Here is a 17,926-nt window from a genome sequence, read left to right on the forward strand (position 1 = left end):
AAAAAAGACCTGAAAAACGCCTGCAGTGATTTCAAGCAGGTGACTAAAGTTGTACAAAATGCAAGAAATTTGAACAGAATGACACTGCAAGCATTTCCAGGCTGACACTCAGGCAAGTAGTGCACATACTGTTGGAATGGGGGGGGGGGAATATGATTTTTCTCACAACAACAATGTTTATTTATTTTGCATACAGTTGCAAGCACAATGTTAACTGAGCCACTCAGAGATCTGCACTGCGACTAAACATGCAAAAAAGAAAAAAGAAAAAGAATATGTGCACAGGTTTTGATACCTTAAATTTCATTCACTTCCATATGTTACAGTTACTGTAGGATTTCAACCTATGGTTTCTGGACTGAATCTAGGTCCTGTGCCAAACTGACTTAGCAAGGAACTTTAAGAAAAGCCATTAAGAAAAAGGTGGCGGTGATTTAAGGATAATGGAGACAGGCTCTGATTTGCCTAATCCCTTTAAGTAAAGCATGGCTTCCAATGTGAGGGGTTACATCTGTTCCCAGCTAACCAGTGACGCATCCCCTATATGTTAGTATTCATGTGCATCACAATTCAATAAGGAGATGAAAAACAACACGACTGTGAACAATTAAAAACGACAAACATTCTTAATACCGTGCCTAATCAAGTTTGAAACATGAGCCACTTCTGCAATAGAAAATAACTTGCATTTCTACTTGCAAAAAGAAAAACATTACAAGCCCAATTGTTATTATGAAGTAATGTATTAACATTCCCCAGATTATTTCCAAATTTGCTTATTTTTCAGGTGTTTTCACTCTATTTGTTTTTCCTTAATTGAGAACTAAGCAAAGAGTGACAGTCAGCCCATTGAAAGTACACTGTGAATGCTGAGTTCTTGTTGCCAAGGCAACGGCGGCTCTCATACGCTGTTCACTGGGATCATGTGACCGAGAGGTTTGACGTCATTGGGGGAGGCAGCTGGGTGCTGAGAGAGGCTAAGCTGAGGGCTGAGGGCTTGCAGAGAGTCTTGTGGAGTTTTGAGTTGTAGCTGCCGGTTCGTCCGAGAGTGCTTCCTTCAACTCCTGCCTACCTGTTGCAGCTGCTCCAACTCCTCAAAGCTCACCTAAGCGCCTGAGGCTGCCTTTCTCTCCACCAGGCACCTCCGTCAGGTTATGGGCAACATCTAAAACACCTTCTGCAATATCCACCAGATACAACAGCAGCAGCAGCAGTCAAAAAAGAGGTGAGTTATATTCCCCTTCCTTGTTTTACTGTCTTTTACTGCAGTGCAGTTTCTCTCTCCCCCCCCCACACACACACCCCCCACCCCCCCTCTTTGCAGATCTTATCTGTGTGTGTGGTTGCACATGAGCTGATCTGTGCTTTGCAAGCACTGAGGGGGAAAAAAAACGGTCGAATGAAGATAAAGAGAGTGTAAAGGGATGATAAGAAGGGATGCTCCTCCATGAAAACTTTTTATGCCAAAGGCGGACTGAATAAGGCATAAGCGTTCCTACGTAACTGCCTGCTCTCTGAGTCATTGGAGGCAGTGTCCGCGGATGCCGTGCAGGTGAAGAGAATGAAGCTTTTAAATCATTCTAATAAGATAAGGATGCTTTTTTTTCTTTTCTTTTTTTTTTTACGCAACGTTGTACCGGATCACCCGAGACGGACAGCGAAGCCTTCTCTTTCCTTGCTGCAATGCTCTCTCTCTCTCTCTCTCTGCTTTTCTTTCTCTCCCTTCCTTTCTCAGAGACATGACAGGAAGTGAGAGAAATTATACTTTACAAGCGGCACTGTGCTGGGAAACATGCAAATTGAACCTTGGGGAGTGGATATTAGCCCTGGATCAAGCTCTCGGATGGGAATCGCATGGAAGCGCGAGAGGATGTTTGGATGGGGGTTAAACAAATACATGAGAGAGAGCATTACCTAAGTGTGAAATCTACAATGTTCAGCTTGATTTCTTGCAAAGCTCTTTTTTTTTAATTTATTTTCTACCAGAGCATTCCAGTGATATACACTGTTTTGCTAACACTTTCCAATAAAATACCCTGTGGCTTTCTTTCTAGTTCACTGTCTTTGTGTGACAGTCACTTCACACAAGGGGGTCTACAGCCACTTGATCTTGTGTAGTTAAATCTGTTGTGCTGTAGCAGAGGTACTTTTGAGTGCACAGAACAGAACAGATCAGGTTGCAGGAAGTAGCTGTGTCTCTCTCTTTTTTTTCCTGCTTATTGTGGGTTGTAGCTCTGTAGGGTGACATAAATAAACTGTGTCACTGTAGTGATATGACAGAGCAGCTGAGTGAAGAACCCCATCAGGTGCCCTTCTGTGGGTGGAGGCAGTTTTGGTCGGCTTTGCTTCTCAGAAGAGAGACCTCCATCGGTGTATATTTCTGAGAGAGAGAGAGAGAGAGAGAGGGAAAAAGAGAGAGAGATGATTTAGCCTGGACCTGCTGTTTCTCCTGTTCATACAGCAACCAGAGAATTCTCCACACGTGTTGGACAATGAAAAGAGACTATGAGTGGGGGACACAGAGAGAGAGAGAGAGAGAGAGAGAGAGAGAGGGGAGGGAAAAGAGCGCCTGTGTTCAGAAAACTTTTTAAAGTTTTAAAGTCTAAAGGCACACAGATGAAAATGAACTCCTCAGGTGTGTGGTCCCAGAGAGCATGAAATACTTGTTTTCTTGGGTTTTCGCTTTGCGTCATCAAAAGGAGATGTCTTTGCTTCGGGAACGAAAAAGACAGAGAGAGAGAGAGAGAGAGAGCGAGAGAGCTAGGCAGAGCAAGAGAGACAGGTGGAGAGAAAGAGAGAGAGAGAGAAGAAACAGATGATAGTCAAACAGTAGTTTGTTTAGTTTTGGATTAGCATGTCAGGGGTGCCATTGTCCTTTATTACCCTGGTTTTTGTCACACACCTGTAGGGAACTAAAGCATACAGACAAACAATGCTTCACTATTAGCCATTAATCAGGGCTTGACAGGGAAGAGTCCTTTAAATTGGAATCTCATTTGTTACTGGTCCATCTTCATTAAAAAAAAAAAACCTATTTGGTTTTTATTTTGCATTCCACGAAAAAAACGTCTATTAAAGGCTTGCTGTTTGGTGTATTTCTGGAAATTTTTCTTGGTTCACCTGCATGAGAGATGGTTTTTGGTTTGTTGTTGTTGTTGTCAGAGCTGTCTATGAATCTTGCTGACGCATGAAGCCATGAAGTAGTGAAAGATGTGATCAGCATTGTGATGCTGCGTGTCCGTCTTCAGAGAGCCGCGATGGCTATGTATTTTTAATGAAGGTGAGCGCATTATCCAGCAAGGGCACATCCTATCGCTCTGATTATCCCAAAAGCCGTTATGTTCACTTTAACGACAGCAGCCAAAAGGAAGCCGACGGTACACAGCGGACAAGATAATTAGCCCGCGTGGCTTTAATTGGTGATCATTTCATGGTTGGGTTCACTTTTCAGCGCTATTTGAAATTTCAGATGGCGGCAGAGCAAACAATTTTGTTCTTTGTGTTTGACGTGACGTGAAAAAGGCGGCTCTAACTCTGTATCATAAACTTGCCGCTTTGACTATGGAAAGTGACCGAATGTTGAAATACACTTTTTTCCAAGCTCTGTTCTAAAAATAGGAGTAGCAACAAATATTTGCTCCTGTTCCCAATAGACTGTGTTGGAATTTAGTCGTCACGTGTGAAGTTCTGCTATGCTGTTCAATCAGGGTTTTGCAGATGGTGGAAACCTAAAGAATGACATCAGATTGAATGAGGGTTAACCAAGGATAGTTTACGTAGAGTTCAAGCTAATTTTAGAGTTTGATTAATGGTTGGGATTGTACTGCTGGATTAAAATGCGAATAGGACAAAATGTCTCGGCTCTGCGTGTCTGTTTCTTAACATGTGAATGTCACATTTTTTTTTTTTTCTGCAAGACTGAAGAATAGATGAAATCAAGACTTTAACTTTGTTAAACATAAGACATGCAAACTTAGAAAAAAAAAAAAAAAAACGATTGTCACAACTAGAATATTTCAAACTCCACAAACAGTACTGTGATCCTGATGCTCCCTTCTTTTTGCGGCTGATTTAAATTATAAGAAAAAAAAAGGTTTCACGTTTTATCACTGAGTAGTTTTCATTTTTCTAATAAGAAGAAAGTCCTATTGCCAGCCTTCATGAGATGTTTCCTGATTCCATCTTGAGTGCTTCAAAGTTTTTATATTAGTTATATTAGTATCTGGGGCTTGACCATTTGGCGAGATTGTTGGTTGATTTCGTCTACAGAGGTCATGAAGAGGTTTGAAGGTCATGAAAAGATCCTGTCTGAGAGATCATGACGACCCTTTCTCTGAGCCTCTGTAATCACTGGGTCCACTCTTAAAACGTCCATTCCCTGTTTATTCTTCTCATGCTGCAGATGTCTCTTGGACCTGTAGGTTTTGCCCTTGACCTTTGGTTCAGTATCGATGCCAGCCAGGGAAAAATGTGTTCTCACTCTTTTCTCAACCAGTGACATACAGACAGTGACAGGACTAAAAAACCAGTTAGTCATCTTTCTTTGAGGCCCAGGGTTCCACTGTGGAGAGAAAACCTTGCATTACCTCTTTAATTTCAATAATAGATAAACTTTTTTTTTGTTTATATGAGGTGGCAGATTGTGTGTTTGGTAACTTTTCATGTTTGGTATTTTGGTCTGTGCTTTTCATAAGAGGACAGATGACAAAAACTGACACTGACTATCTGTCAAAGATCTTTCGTGACAGGCCATGACATTATGAAAGCAGAGCACGCTGATTTGTTTACAGATGGTCATCGTTCTGCATTTTCATATTACAGTGGTGGACATAAGGGACTGATAATGCAAATGTGAGCGAGATAATGCCTTTTTAGAGAGGAGAGTGAATGATGTGTAGTTTTACAAAGGTACGGAGAGGGAGGGGAAAGCTTCATGATAAATGCAATCTCATTAAGTTGTATTCATTTCATAAGCTTGCGCGGTGCACTTACAGCTCTCAGCTTTTGTGTCTTGTATGTAGACGTGCATCCAAACTAAAGGGACTTAAACAGGATTTTCAGGATAGTGGTCAGATAGGTTATCAGTGTCTGTGTAATCATGAAGATTATAGGAATGCGGTTCAGGAGAGCCAAACGTATATGAAACATGCTAAATCAAAAGCGACCTCACTCAAGCATATACGGGGCAATATATTTTCTCACGCTGTGCTGAATTAAAGCTTACTGCACTCAAAGGGCGTTATCTCTGTCCATCTTCTCCAGCCTGTTGGATTAGCACAAGGCATTCTGAGGCTAAGCTCTGGCAATAGGATAAAAATAAGGGCTTGTGGCTGTTATGTAAGAGGTGCATAAGATGCCATGTACCAAGAAGTGGAGATAAAAACCACGTAGCAGACACGTATAGGCTTTTAAACGCTTGTGTTTTGTTCAAACAGTCTGTTCAAACTCTGTTTACTCCCAAAGCGCTATTTCAGAAACCTGAGGGAAGGGGGGGGGGGGGGGGGGGGGGGGGGGGGGGTCTGTGTTGTTTGGTTTTTTTGGGGTTTTTTCTCAAATTGAGAGGGGGAAAATTAGTAATTACCTGGTTTGAGAATTCTCAGTGAATACTTTCTGATTAGAACGGAGCCTCACAACTCATACGTGACTTAAATGAATCTGTCTTTTTATGAATGGCTAGTCCTCAAGAATGTAATTTTCAGACCTGTCTCCTGTAATTAGTCGCTTTTCTGTTTCTGACAGCATGAGATGACAGTGTGCATGTGACTTATCATGGGCCTGCACAATGGGGAAAATAGCACCTTTGTTCAGAGACGGATGAATTGTCAGTCAGCCAAGAGACGGCCACCTTAGCACTCATAAAAAACATAACCAAGAGGTATCATGTTTTTGTGCCAAACTACTACAAAATGTATCAGCATCTCTTAGCCATATTGCTGAATCTACAGAGTGGCAAGTCGAGTTATGTGAGACAAATGAAATACTACTTATTTCCCTGTATTGAAAGGACAGTTAAAATCACTGGGCGAAGTTGCGATGCCAGATGCTGCTGTCTCGCCCAATAGTAACTCCAAAATCACAAACTGGTACGTGTTTATTAAGCTTGGCAGTGGTTTCTATGACGATAAAAAGTAGTCTGAGTGCCAGTCTGTCAGTATTGGGCCGTAATGAACAGCTGAGGCATGTGCAGCTGGCTAAGAGACAGCTAGCACAAATGATGAGACATTAGCCTGAGAATTAGCAGCTATGTGTGAAAACACATGTGGGAAAACATGGGATTAGGGTGAATGACTGAGACTGCCAAACTATGCATGATGCCGTCAGAGAAGCTGGTCTGAAAATGTGACTAACTTCAAAGTAGCATTCATTTCAACTAAGTACACAACAGTAAGGCAATATTTACCAGTAGCAGATTGGGTAATAACGTCATGGTATTTGTTGCTAAATGTAGCTAACGTTAATCACGCTATATGGTTTGGTAACATCATTTCTTTAAGTTGCCAAATTGCCATCACTGCAACTGAGAAGTGTAAACTGATAGCAATGTTTTCTGTAATATCAGATCACAAAGGTGATCCAGCCAGCTGGAGCCCAGAAACAAAATGTTAAATTGGAAATGTGTCTGCGCAATCCAGGCATCTCTCTACATATCAATGAGGGACAGCAATATAGTAGCGCTACTGGGATGAGTTCCATGACAGTGACTAGAAGAGATATGTAAGCAATGGCTATATCAGGCCATCAAGGGAATTCTGAATGAAATCTACCCAGCAAACCACTGGAGCAGTTTTCCGGACACGCATTAAACCTGGTCTAGGATTAAAAAGGATTTTCAATTGAGAATACCCATTAATGGTGAAATTTAGTCCATGACCAAACTTAATCTGTGTCTTGCCAACCACCAGATAATGTTTTAATGCTGGTTCTGAATCCATTCCATTAAAATATCCTCCATCATCAGTATATGTACTTTCAGTGAAGAGACGCTTTAACGTTAGGGAGAAAACAGCCCCCCCCCCCCCCCCCCCCCCCCCCCCCCCCCCCCCCCCCCCCCCCCCCCCCCTTAACAACAAGACTTAACTATTGAATGCTGTTGACGCTTGAACATCATTTCCTGCTGTATCCATGCAACTAGATATGATGAGGCATGTCAGGCATGTTCTGATACAATCATCTATATTGGTAGAATACAGAATATTAGGTGAGGCAATTCCAAGCAGACGCTATATTTCTACTTCATCATGGATTCCTCCACTAAGCGGTGTCTGAGGGTTATGTGTGTGTGTGTGTGTGTGCGTGCGTGTGCGTATGATTTTAAACTAAAGAGGCCAAGGTGCACTGATACACTATATGCTTGCCTAATATATGGAGTACCACCTTCCTACACAGATGTATCGTTAATTTCACAAAGTACAATATACCCAAACCAGCTAATCTCCATAATAAGCCTGGATGGTTTGATTTCAGAGAGCGCCAGTCTCCGGGTCAACATCAGTGGCTTTTCTACATCTCGTTTTTGATGTTCTTGGTCTGTCCTGACCTGGTGTTTGAGACCAGACTGTGCTGTACCATTTTTGAAAAGGGAAATTGATGGTTGATAATGGTTGTGTGATGGTATGAATTAGTCAAGCATGTGTGTGTATGAAAGAGAGATCTCTGGAATTATGGCTCATTACAGATTCAATGGCCCTAGACAGGCACAGCCTGTGTCATTTTTGCAGTGAGAGCCAAACAACATGACTAAACAACACACACACACACACACACACACCGTCATTTCTTTGTCCATGCTTGAATTACTGCTCTTTTTTCTGTTTCCAGAGAATGATATTTGCATTTATATTAACACACTGCATTAGCAACTACATCTTTTTTTTTTTCTTCTTTTTTTTTTTATTTTGCCATATTAAATTGCTCTATTTTGTCCCTTTCAGTTATGAGCCAGCGATGTGATAAATGTGTCAGCTGCACTGTGTTATCAGCATTCACCACACTGCTTTCCTCTTCTACATACGCATTGGGGCTTAATTGGTGTGTTCATGTTTTGTTCACACACTTCCATGTTAGTGCTATAGTATTGCCTTAATGGCATTAAGGTTGTATTTTAGGCTTGTTTCTAGTAATAGCTCGGTTAAGTTTTACCAGATGTAGTAAACCTGTCTCGGAAAGGGGTGAGGAGAATGTTCCCAAGTGCTACGGTCACCTGTCCCTCACTATGGTAGTGAGGATGCCGTTCACCTGCAAGACCACAAGACCTAGCTGTCCGCTGTGTTGCGTAAGGCAAACGTCACTGTTGTGCTGGTAGTGAGAGGTAAGAGCCTTAGGGGTTAATTTAGGGGAGTGATCTCCAAGCTGGTGACCTCACAAATAGAGCCCTCACCGGCGTTTGATCCTCCTGTCCCTCACTAATGTTTTATAAATACGAGCTAAGACGAGTTTATCGGGAACCAAGCCTGGGGCCCAAGGACGGATCAGCTGTGATGTCATTGACCAGGAAAGCACGGACAATTGCTTAAGGCCCGGAGCATTCTGGGACAAGGTGATCATCTAGGCGCTTCCAAACACTGGATTTTGTTTAAGAAAAGGAGAAAGAAAGGAAGAGAAAGACGGAGAGAATAAGAAAAGAGGTATGGACGCGCTAAACGCTTTAAGGGCTCCAGCTGTGTCTCAGTCATCTCTTCTCAGAGCAGAGAAGAAGGTCTGGTAAAAAGTGATGTTTTCACAGCACGGAGACATTGTTCTCCAGGGAGTTTTTAACATCACAGTTCACTGACCCATCGACTTAATGACGTGAGCAATTTCATGCTTTTATTTAGATTGTCCGGCGCTCATAACTCGCAGAGTTTGATCCAAAACGTTAAAAAAAGGCTCCATGATAACAACTCCTGTATGGTTAATGAATTGATGTGCTACCAGTGTTTTCAGCTTGTCTCAGGGCCTTGTTCATGTACACACATACCTCTCGTTAATTAATAACACATTGACTGATAAGTTTGTCTAGTTTCTCTCATGGAAGCTGCAACGAGAGAAAATGAATCCATCTCAGGCCGTGCTGCAGTAAGGGGTGGATTAGGCCGTCTGTCACTATGACAACCTGGTGTGACATTATGCAGATGCTGGAAATCCATTAAGCAATTAAAACACTGATGGATGGAGATGCGGCTGTTGCTCCACAGTGTTCTGCAGTGTTTGGACAATAGAGGTGCCTCAGGACTAATTGGCCTATTGAATTTGTCCTCCAGTTCCTTTCTGACTAATACTGCTGCTGTTCTTTGTGGAGGAGTGAGTCATTTGAAGAGAGAGAGAGGGAGAGAGAGAGAAAGAGAGAGGGAGAGAGAGCACCACCAATAAGCTTGTCTGTTCTCAGTGAACTGAGCTGAACAGCGTTTTAAAGATCAGAAATAAGTGAAAGAGGAAAGGAGGGGGAGGGGGCAGGTTCCACAAACCCATGGGCACCACACAGAAACCAAAAGGTATGCACGTGAAACTGAAATTGCTACGTCTGTCAGACAGAGAAAGGAAATGTTTGTTTGATATGAGAGAGAGAGAATAAAAAAGGTAGTATGTTTGGACACTCCAACAAAGTCTTAAAGGAATCTAGTAAGACCAAGTGCCTTTGGGGCTAGAGCGCCAGACCCAGTCAACCTTACACACACCAGCTGCTCTGTTAAACTGAAATGAATGATTGTGTGTGTGTGTGTGTGAAGAGTAGAAATACGCCCTCTAGAAATTTGCTCTAAAGTCTGTTTATCACTTTCATCACTGTAAATATCAAAAGATTCCAAGCTATTGTTTTTTTTTTTTCTCGCAGTCTTGGCTGTAACGAACACATACAGTTTAAATATTTTAAAACGTAAAAAGGTTATTGTTTTCTGTGGTTTTCACGGTGTATCTCACCATATTAGAACATGCGTTGTGTATGTCCTGTTGACCCTGTATGTAAATAAATGTAACAAGCCACAGAGCTGCCTCTTCTTGGTAACTTTACATCATGTCCTCCTCCAATGGGACAACTTTACCCTCCTCCCTGTTCAAGGTCATTAATGACAAGGTCTGGATATTGTCATTATGCAGTGCTTGGGCCTTCCATCTCCGTCTGATAGGGTTTTTAACCTGGTCTTAAAATCAGAACAGGCCGCTCTGTGTTAGAAGTGGCTCTTAAGGATCCGTTGGCAAAATGAATTTGACATCAAACAGTCCACAGTGACAGCGGTGCCTCTATTTAATGGAGTGAATTATTCTCTCTTAATTTGATCCCATTGCTCATGTAGAACAACACTGTGTGTGTGTGTGTGTGTGTGTGTGTGTGCGTGTTTCTGTTTGCTAATGTGAAGTGGGGACACAGACAGAGTGTTATAAACAGTGAGAAGGCATGGAAAGTATTGCCATGTAAAAGAACTAAAAGACAAACACAAGGTGCAAAACCGAACTTTCTACATTTCTAACCCCTCATTTATACATCTTTATTCTGATAAAGACTGCTCAGTTGTTGTTGTTGTTGTTGTGTTTTTCTCCCTTAAATTCATGTGGCAAATATATTGGAAACTAGACCATATACTATGGTTATGAAGTCATAACAGTCAGTGAATGGGAAAAATTATCCCCTGGGATCTGCCAAAACAAAGTTTCTATTTTAACCATCTGTTTTAGATGTGACAGTTTCTAAGGCTGTGCAGTGTGTCTTGGAGAAAAGTCTTTTAATGGGGCATGTGCATGTGCATGTGTATATGTTAAGTAGAATTGGGGGTGGGGGGGGGGCAGACTGATGAAGTACTTCCTGTTTACAGGAATCAGACCTTGGATGTCTACCCTCTGTTACCCCGGCAACCGCTGTACATTCCTCTGGAACACTGTCTCATTATTCGGCCCTGTTCAGGTCACGTCTGTTTATTTCAGTCTGGTGTCGTTTGGCCCGGTTCTGATGTGTTCACCTCAGATCATTTAAAGGAATTTAGGCTTAAATCATGAAGGGTTTATATGCATGAAAGTTCGGGTTATGCTATTTCCAAAGCTATAAAAAAGCATCTCTCTCTCTCTCACTCTCGCTCTCGCTCTCTCACTCTCTCTCTCTCTGTCTCTAAAACTACACTGTAGAAAGGAACCCTGCGCTGCACTGTTTTAGACTGAACCATTCACAATGAAACCTGTCCCACCCATCTAGTGTTGATGACTGTGGTCAAGAAAGCAAAGGGTCACCATTTTTTTTTTTAAGTGCTTGGGACTGGAACAAGTTTGTTAACTTACCGCTGTGTTTACCAGCGCAAAAAATGTTGTGTATGGTTCGCAGTCGGTACAAAATGTCTGTGTCTAATGCGAGTTCATTGTAAAGAGACAGAGGCCTCTGCGAGATTCACATCAGGAAATGATGCCGGTGCAGTTGCATACTTTCTCATATACACACAAACACGCACAGACACACACACACACACACCTGTGGTCGACCAATGGAAAGTTCAGTTGGTTGTAGAACTCTTCTGTGTGTGTGTGTGTGTGTGTGTGTGCGTGTGTGTGTGGGGGGGGGGGGGCACTGTCGTTTACAAAATAGAGCTGAAAAGGCCTATGTGGGTCCTCTGTCACTTGACCTTATAATCAGATCTCTGGGGTCGCATCTGCTTTTGTGCAAAACTATGGTTATTTATGACTAAAAGAACCTGATTTTCTCTGTCTCTCTCTTTCCTTCTCTGATATATACCTGCACACAAGCTAACACTTTTTTTTTTTTTTTCATTTAGTCTGCAATGACATTGGGACTTTGGATCCCCAGACATGAGACATTTAAACATGATACAGTTCAAAGGTTAAATTAAAAGGTTGCAGCTCAAAATATCCTCTCTCTCTCTCTCTTTTCCCTTCCCATCTCTCTCTCTCTCTCTCTCTCTCTCTCCATCCCCACCAGCTGAAAACTAAACTGCCGACATGGGGAAGCAGAACAGCAAGCTCCGGCCTGAGGTGATGCAGGACCTGTTGGAGAGCACAGAGTTTACCGAACACGAGATCCAGGAATGGTATAAGGGGTTTCTCCGAGACTGTCCCAGCGGAGCTCTCACCATGGAAGAGTTTAAGAAGATCTACGGAAACTTCTTCCCGTACGGCGACGCTTCCAAATTCGCCGAACACGTCTTCCGTACCTTTGACGCCAACGGCGACGGGACAATAGACTTTAGAGAGTTCATCATCGCTCTTAGCGTCACATCGCGCGGCAGGCTGGACCAGAAGCTGAAATGGGCCTTTAGCATGTACGACCTGGACGGAAATGGCTACATCAGCAAAGCGGAGATGCTGGAGATCGTTCAGGTGTGTGTAAATGAAGCTTGTGTTTGTTTACGTTTTTTTATATCTGTTCGAGCGTGCGGACGTGAATGAACGCGTGCCCGTAAATGTGTGTGTGTGCCTGGTGTGTCTGAGGGAGAGAGAGGGCGCGTGCGTGCGTGTGCGTGTGCGTGTGTGTGTGTGTGTATCCTCTCTCACTGTGCAGGGCTTCAGAGCACAGGAAATGTGTAACTGTAAAAAAGAGCTGCAGGCAGAGAGGAGAGCAGAAGCGGCACATCCGTCTGTTAGCTTTTAGCGCACGCTGCGCTGGTGGGCTGTTCCACTTTTCTGTTTTCTTTCTTTTTTTTTGTTTAATAGGTCCTTAATAACCTCCCCACTCAGCCGGACGCGTTGTCTCAGAGCCATTTAAAGAGGCCTTCAGAGCTCCGACCCAAACCTTCTACCATGCAGTCACTTCATTTATGACAAAAAAAAAAAATCTGATTTAAATCAATACAGTTTTTTTTTCTTTCTCTCTTTCTTCTCCTTTTTCCCTCTCTAAATGACAAAAAAACATTGTCATGTCCAATCATATGTTTAAAGTAACCAGTCTTTCTGATGAATACAATTTTATCGGACTTGATTTTTGTGCTGTGGTCCTGTATCTGACATACAAAAGACATACATCTTCACTATCTCACAGAGGAATCACTGCATCGCACGGCTTAAAATAAACTTACAGAAAACCCTGAGTTTTTCAGTCCCATCCTGTTAGGTCACTGCTCTTTCTGATGGTTTTGCAGAAGGAAATGATTATTATTACGTGTTTTTTTGAAGACTAGGTGTAACTGAGTCGTTTCATAATGCAGTCTTTTTTTAACACTGTTCTAATGTTTGATTTTACACTCTTAAGAAGAAGGCGTTCCTGTTGGCTGCATGTTAGCGTCTGAAGTACATTGTGAAGAATGCGATGGTTGACACTCAGCCTCACTTCCTCTGCATGCTTTCTGATTACAGTAACTTGAAGAGACTTAAAAAAAAAACAACCTGTAATTTATCCTTCAAGAAGCAACATATAATTCACTTCACCAGAAGTAATATCTCTACCGCTGCAATGACCACTGCAGTAATAGTAAAGTCCTTTTTGAACCACTCTGTTCCATTAGTCTTTTTAGAATCAGAAGCATGCTTACGTTTTTCCCTCTAAGTCTGAAAGCATGACATCAATGATGGCAGCCAAGTTACTAAAAAAAAAAAAAAAAATTCCCTTGAAGATGAACTAGTATGAGTCATCCAGAATACATTATTCTAATTCCATGAGTGTATTATCTTCCATATCAAGTCAGACTTAGTTCATTTTCTCACTCTCTAACTCTACCTCTACTCCCTCTCTCTCTCTCTCTCTCTCTCTCTCTCTCTTTCTCTCTCCCCCACGCTGTCCTGTTCTCCATAATTCACAGGCCATCTATAAAATGGTTTCTTCGGTGATGAAGATGCCAGAGGATGAGTCCACACCCGAGAAACGCACAGATAAGATCTTCCGTCAGATGGACACAAATCGTGATGGTATGTCCTGCTACTTTCAAAATAACACACCCATCTCTCTCTGTTTCCATCAGTCTGTCTATCTCTCCATCTGTCTGTCCATCTATCTACCTGTCTGTCTGTCTGTCTGTCTGTGTCTGTCTATCTATCTATCTATCTATCTATCTATCTATCTATCTATCTATCTATCTATCTATCTATCTATCTATTTGTTTGTCTGTCTGTCTGTTTGTCTGTCTGTGTCTGTCGGTCTGTTTGTTTGTGTCTGTGTGTCTGTCTGTCTATTTGTCTGTGTCTGTCTGTCTGTCTGTCTATTTGTCTGTATCTGTCTGTCTCTTCTCCTACACTCTGGTCTGACCTCTGCACCTCCCTCCGTAGGTAAATTGTCTCTGGAGGAGTTTGTGGAGGGAGCGAAGAATGACCCGTCCATCGTGCGGCTCTTGCAGTGTGACCCCAGCAGCGCAGGGCAGTAAAGGCCAGGCTGCTGTCCCCACTGTCCCACCTTTATTTATGCAGGTCCTCCACTAAACATGCTCCTCTACATAACCCACCCCTGATTCCCATTAGACAGGCAAACAGCAGGGGACTGTGGGCTCTCAGTCTAGACCAGAGACGAATCTCTGTGCTGAGGGAGACATGTACTTTATACACACACTCACAGTCAAACATACACACACTGACACATGGGTGTTATGTCCATTAGGAACCATTAGGTGTAACACACATTCAAATTTTAAAACCCAGTAGCTTCCTCTGCAACATACACACACACACACTCTCTCTCTCTCTCTCTCCCTCTCTCTCTCACACACACTCATACACACACACACACACACACACACACACACACACTCACACACAACCTGCTCAAACAGATATGCCTATTTTTTTGTATATGTCTCCCTCTGCCTGCTCCTCTTCTTGAACTATCAAAAAACCCCAGCTCCATTGTAGACCTGTGAATATGTGAAACAGTCAAAAAAGATAAGCAGAGATTAAGGAGGTGAGAGGTCCAGGATGGAGCAGAGGGGAGGAAGGAGAGATTGGTCTCCTCACTGACTGAGTTTTTAGACTCTGCACCAGGGAGGCTCAGAAAAGAGGTGCATTTTTTTCTGAGTCACAGAGAGTATGGGAAAGAAAGGGAGAATGTGAAATTATTCAGCTTCTGTTCACCTCCTGGGCTACATATGCTACTGAAGCACCCAGTTCTGGTGCAGATTTTAGAAATATTTTCAATCTGTATAAGTTCTCTTGAAGAAATGATGGCAGCCCTGTCCACTCTCCTTTAAAAAAAAGTTCCCCAGAACTGTTACGAATAGAGAGTGAGCAGAGATGCCCTTGACTAAAAATGTTAAGTTTTTTTTTTTTTTTACTTGAACTTCATTGATTATACAATGTTACGACAGAGCCTGTGCTAGCTACTACTGTACTTTAAGAGACTCGTTGTGATTGGTCAATTATTCAGTGTTCCCTCATGGAGAACCAATGAAATAAGAACTAAAATACCAGTCACAGAACATTATACAACAACTGCACTGATACAGTTTTAGCATGTCCTCCCCATACTATGCAAATGACATACCATAGTGATATACAGAGTGACGAAAGCACGTGTTTGGAAAAAATCTTAAACGAAGTCCAAACGAAAGGTCTCGTCACCGCATTTACTTGAGTTTCCGTAAAAGGATCCTGTAACCTTCAAAACTGTCACGTTTCAAGTGAAATCCAGTCGAGTCCCTCGAGAACGGAGCGTGAAACGCTATGAAATAAAATATAGATCGTGTATTTTCTTCTACGTGGCAGTAACACAAAAGTGTTTTTTTGTCACATTTCAAGAGATTTACTGTAAGGTTTAAAGACAAAAAAAAATGTAATTCTTGATATTTCTTGCTTCATTTCAATGCAAACATTATATTCATATGTACAGTATGTTCATATTTATGTAGGACTTTGAGGACCAAAAGAAAAAAAGATAAAAAAACGCAAGGACCACAGGTTTTGCTATGCATATGCTTTTGTAGGCTCTCACCATCTTTAGCTCTGAAACTCTCATTTTCACAAACAGAATATAAAAAAGAAAAAACACTCAGATATTCACATCAAGAAAAAAACTGTCATTTCACTCAGAAGTTTAACTCCAAAACCCGACGGGTCTTTACATTACGTGTGAATAATGTGTATACTGTAAATGGCTGAATCCCTCACGTGGTGAAGTATGTGTCCGCGTACTTTTGATGTTCTGTTCTGTGAAGGCCTAGATTCATTTAATCTATGTTGTTGTTGCTGGTCATTGATGGGGGGTGGGGGGGTGGAAACAATATTTGAGCTTGATAAGCCTCCTTTATTCACACAGAGACATGAGAAGCGTTACCCGTTTTTGCACATGTTTGAATTGACAGATCAAACCAGACGCTCTCAGTCGGTCACGTATTTGCCGGTTCTGCTTTGTTTTAAGACGCTTTGCGTGTGCGTGCGGTATGTGTCCGTTGTGCGTAAGCTGTGAAAATTCTGTAGTTATAGCTCAGACATCAGTGGCTATGTGGTCAACTCTCAGGTTTGAATGCAACCTTTTAGATGAGAGACAAAGAGCTGTGTTCATTGTTGTGGCTTTGAACCAATTTGTATCAACTCTCTCACACACACACACACACGCACACACACACACACACACACTCTTTAAACAAGCGCACAATGTTCTGGAGGGGGGGGGGGGGGGTGAATGCCTAAGAGCAGAGCACTTCAACTCGCACCTGCTCATTTCAGTGAATATGCACACATGTAAAACAAAATTGGACGTGCATGCACACATACACACACACACACACACACACACACTCACGCGCACACAGAGGAGACATCAGGTGAGACCCCTGTAGGAGGCTTAGAAGTGTGGTATTTTACAGGCACAACAATCAACATTGGCTTTCTCACAGACATTAAAATCCTCTGCTGGTTCGTCGGAGGGAGACGAGGGTTAATGGGTTTTATCCTGAGGATACACGACTTTTAAAGATTTTTATTTTAATCTTGAGTATCTTTTCCATCTGGGATTTCATTGTCTTCAAACACAGCACCTGGCATTTCATGACTGTATCTCCTATGATAGCAACATGTGGTCGAGTGCCAAATACAGTATATTCGATAAAACAGTATTGTATCAATTTATACTGTACAAACTACTATCTGTCGAACAAAATGTTTGTCATTTCCATTTTGTAGATTTTGTATGGTAAATTGTATTTTGTGTCAGTCTAGTTTATAAACACAGGCATCTGTTTTGATTATATTATAAAAATTAAAAGTCTCAAAAAAGGAACATCTTGCATCTAAATGATTCTTGTGTTTTCTCCCTTTGTGTTTCACAAAACGAACACTGAGTCATATGTTTAGGAATATTCTTTATAAAACTTTAGTTGAAAAAAAAAATATATATTTACACAAAATAAAGCATTTAATTAAAACAACCAACTGTAACAAGTGCCCAACTTTGCAAGACACAAAAATTACAGACATTTGAAAGATAGCTACCATACAGGGCAAAATGACTTTGCACACAAAATGGCGATTGTATATATAAGTTCACGTCACACTGGAGACTCCTGACAGTTAAAACAAACAAACAAACAAACAAAAAGTCAAAAACAAATAAAACACATTTATGCCGTGAGGTCTATGGCAGGAGATTTACATTTCAATTTCATTTCCATGGTAAGACACATTGGTCTCCGCTCTGACTGATCTCAGTGTATCCATTTGAGGAGATGGACTCTCTTCACAGCCGGTTTAATCTTACACACTTATGCTTCACTCATACTCACTGTGAAGCTCCCCAGCTATTAGAATGACCCACAATCACATTTGAAAACAATGGACCTTTTGCATACTGTTTCACATAAACATCAGAGTGCAACACTAATATAAAAGGGGTTCACATTTCTCTATTGCAGTGTGTCAGAAGTACATTTACCAAAACACCCTGTGTCTTGGGTCCTTTGAATGGTGGGTGAATATATATATATACGTGTGTGTGTGTGTATATATATATATGTGCATGCGTGTGTGAGCATATATATACAGAGAGAGAGAGAGAGAGAGAGAGAGAGAGAGACAGAGAGAGATGTACGTATATACATAC

General features: G+C 41.8%; 1 protein-coding gene across 1 annotated transcript; it reads left to right on the forward strand.

Annotated features, from left to right (window-relative positions):
• Positions 1 to 1,133: 1,133 nt before the first annotated feature.
• ncaldb (neurocalcin delta b) lies at positions 1,134 to 14,264 on the forward strand. The gene is made up of 4 exons (XM_030788733.1): positions 1,134 to 1,225; positions 11,894 to 12,291; positions 13,707 to 13,812; positions 14,170 to 14,264. Exons 2-4 carry the CDS (start codon positions 11,914 to 11,916, stop codon positions 14,262 to 14,264), a joined length of 579 nt encoding a protein of 192 aa, XP_030644593.1. The 5' UTR covers positions 1,134 to 1,225; positions 11,894 to 11,913.
• The last annotated feature ends 3,662 nt before the right edge of the window (positions 14,265 to 17,926 follow it).

This window comes from Chanos chanos, chromosome 12 (assembly GCF_902362185.1).
Source record: "Chanos chanos chromosome 12, fChaCha1.1, whole genome shotgun sequence".
Lineage (NCBI taxonomy): Eukaryota > Metazoa > Chordata > Actinopteri > Gonorynchiformes > Chanidae > Chanos > Chanos chanos.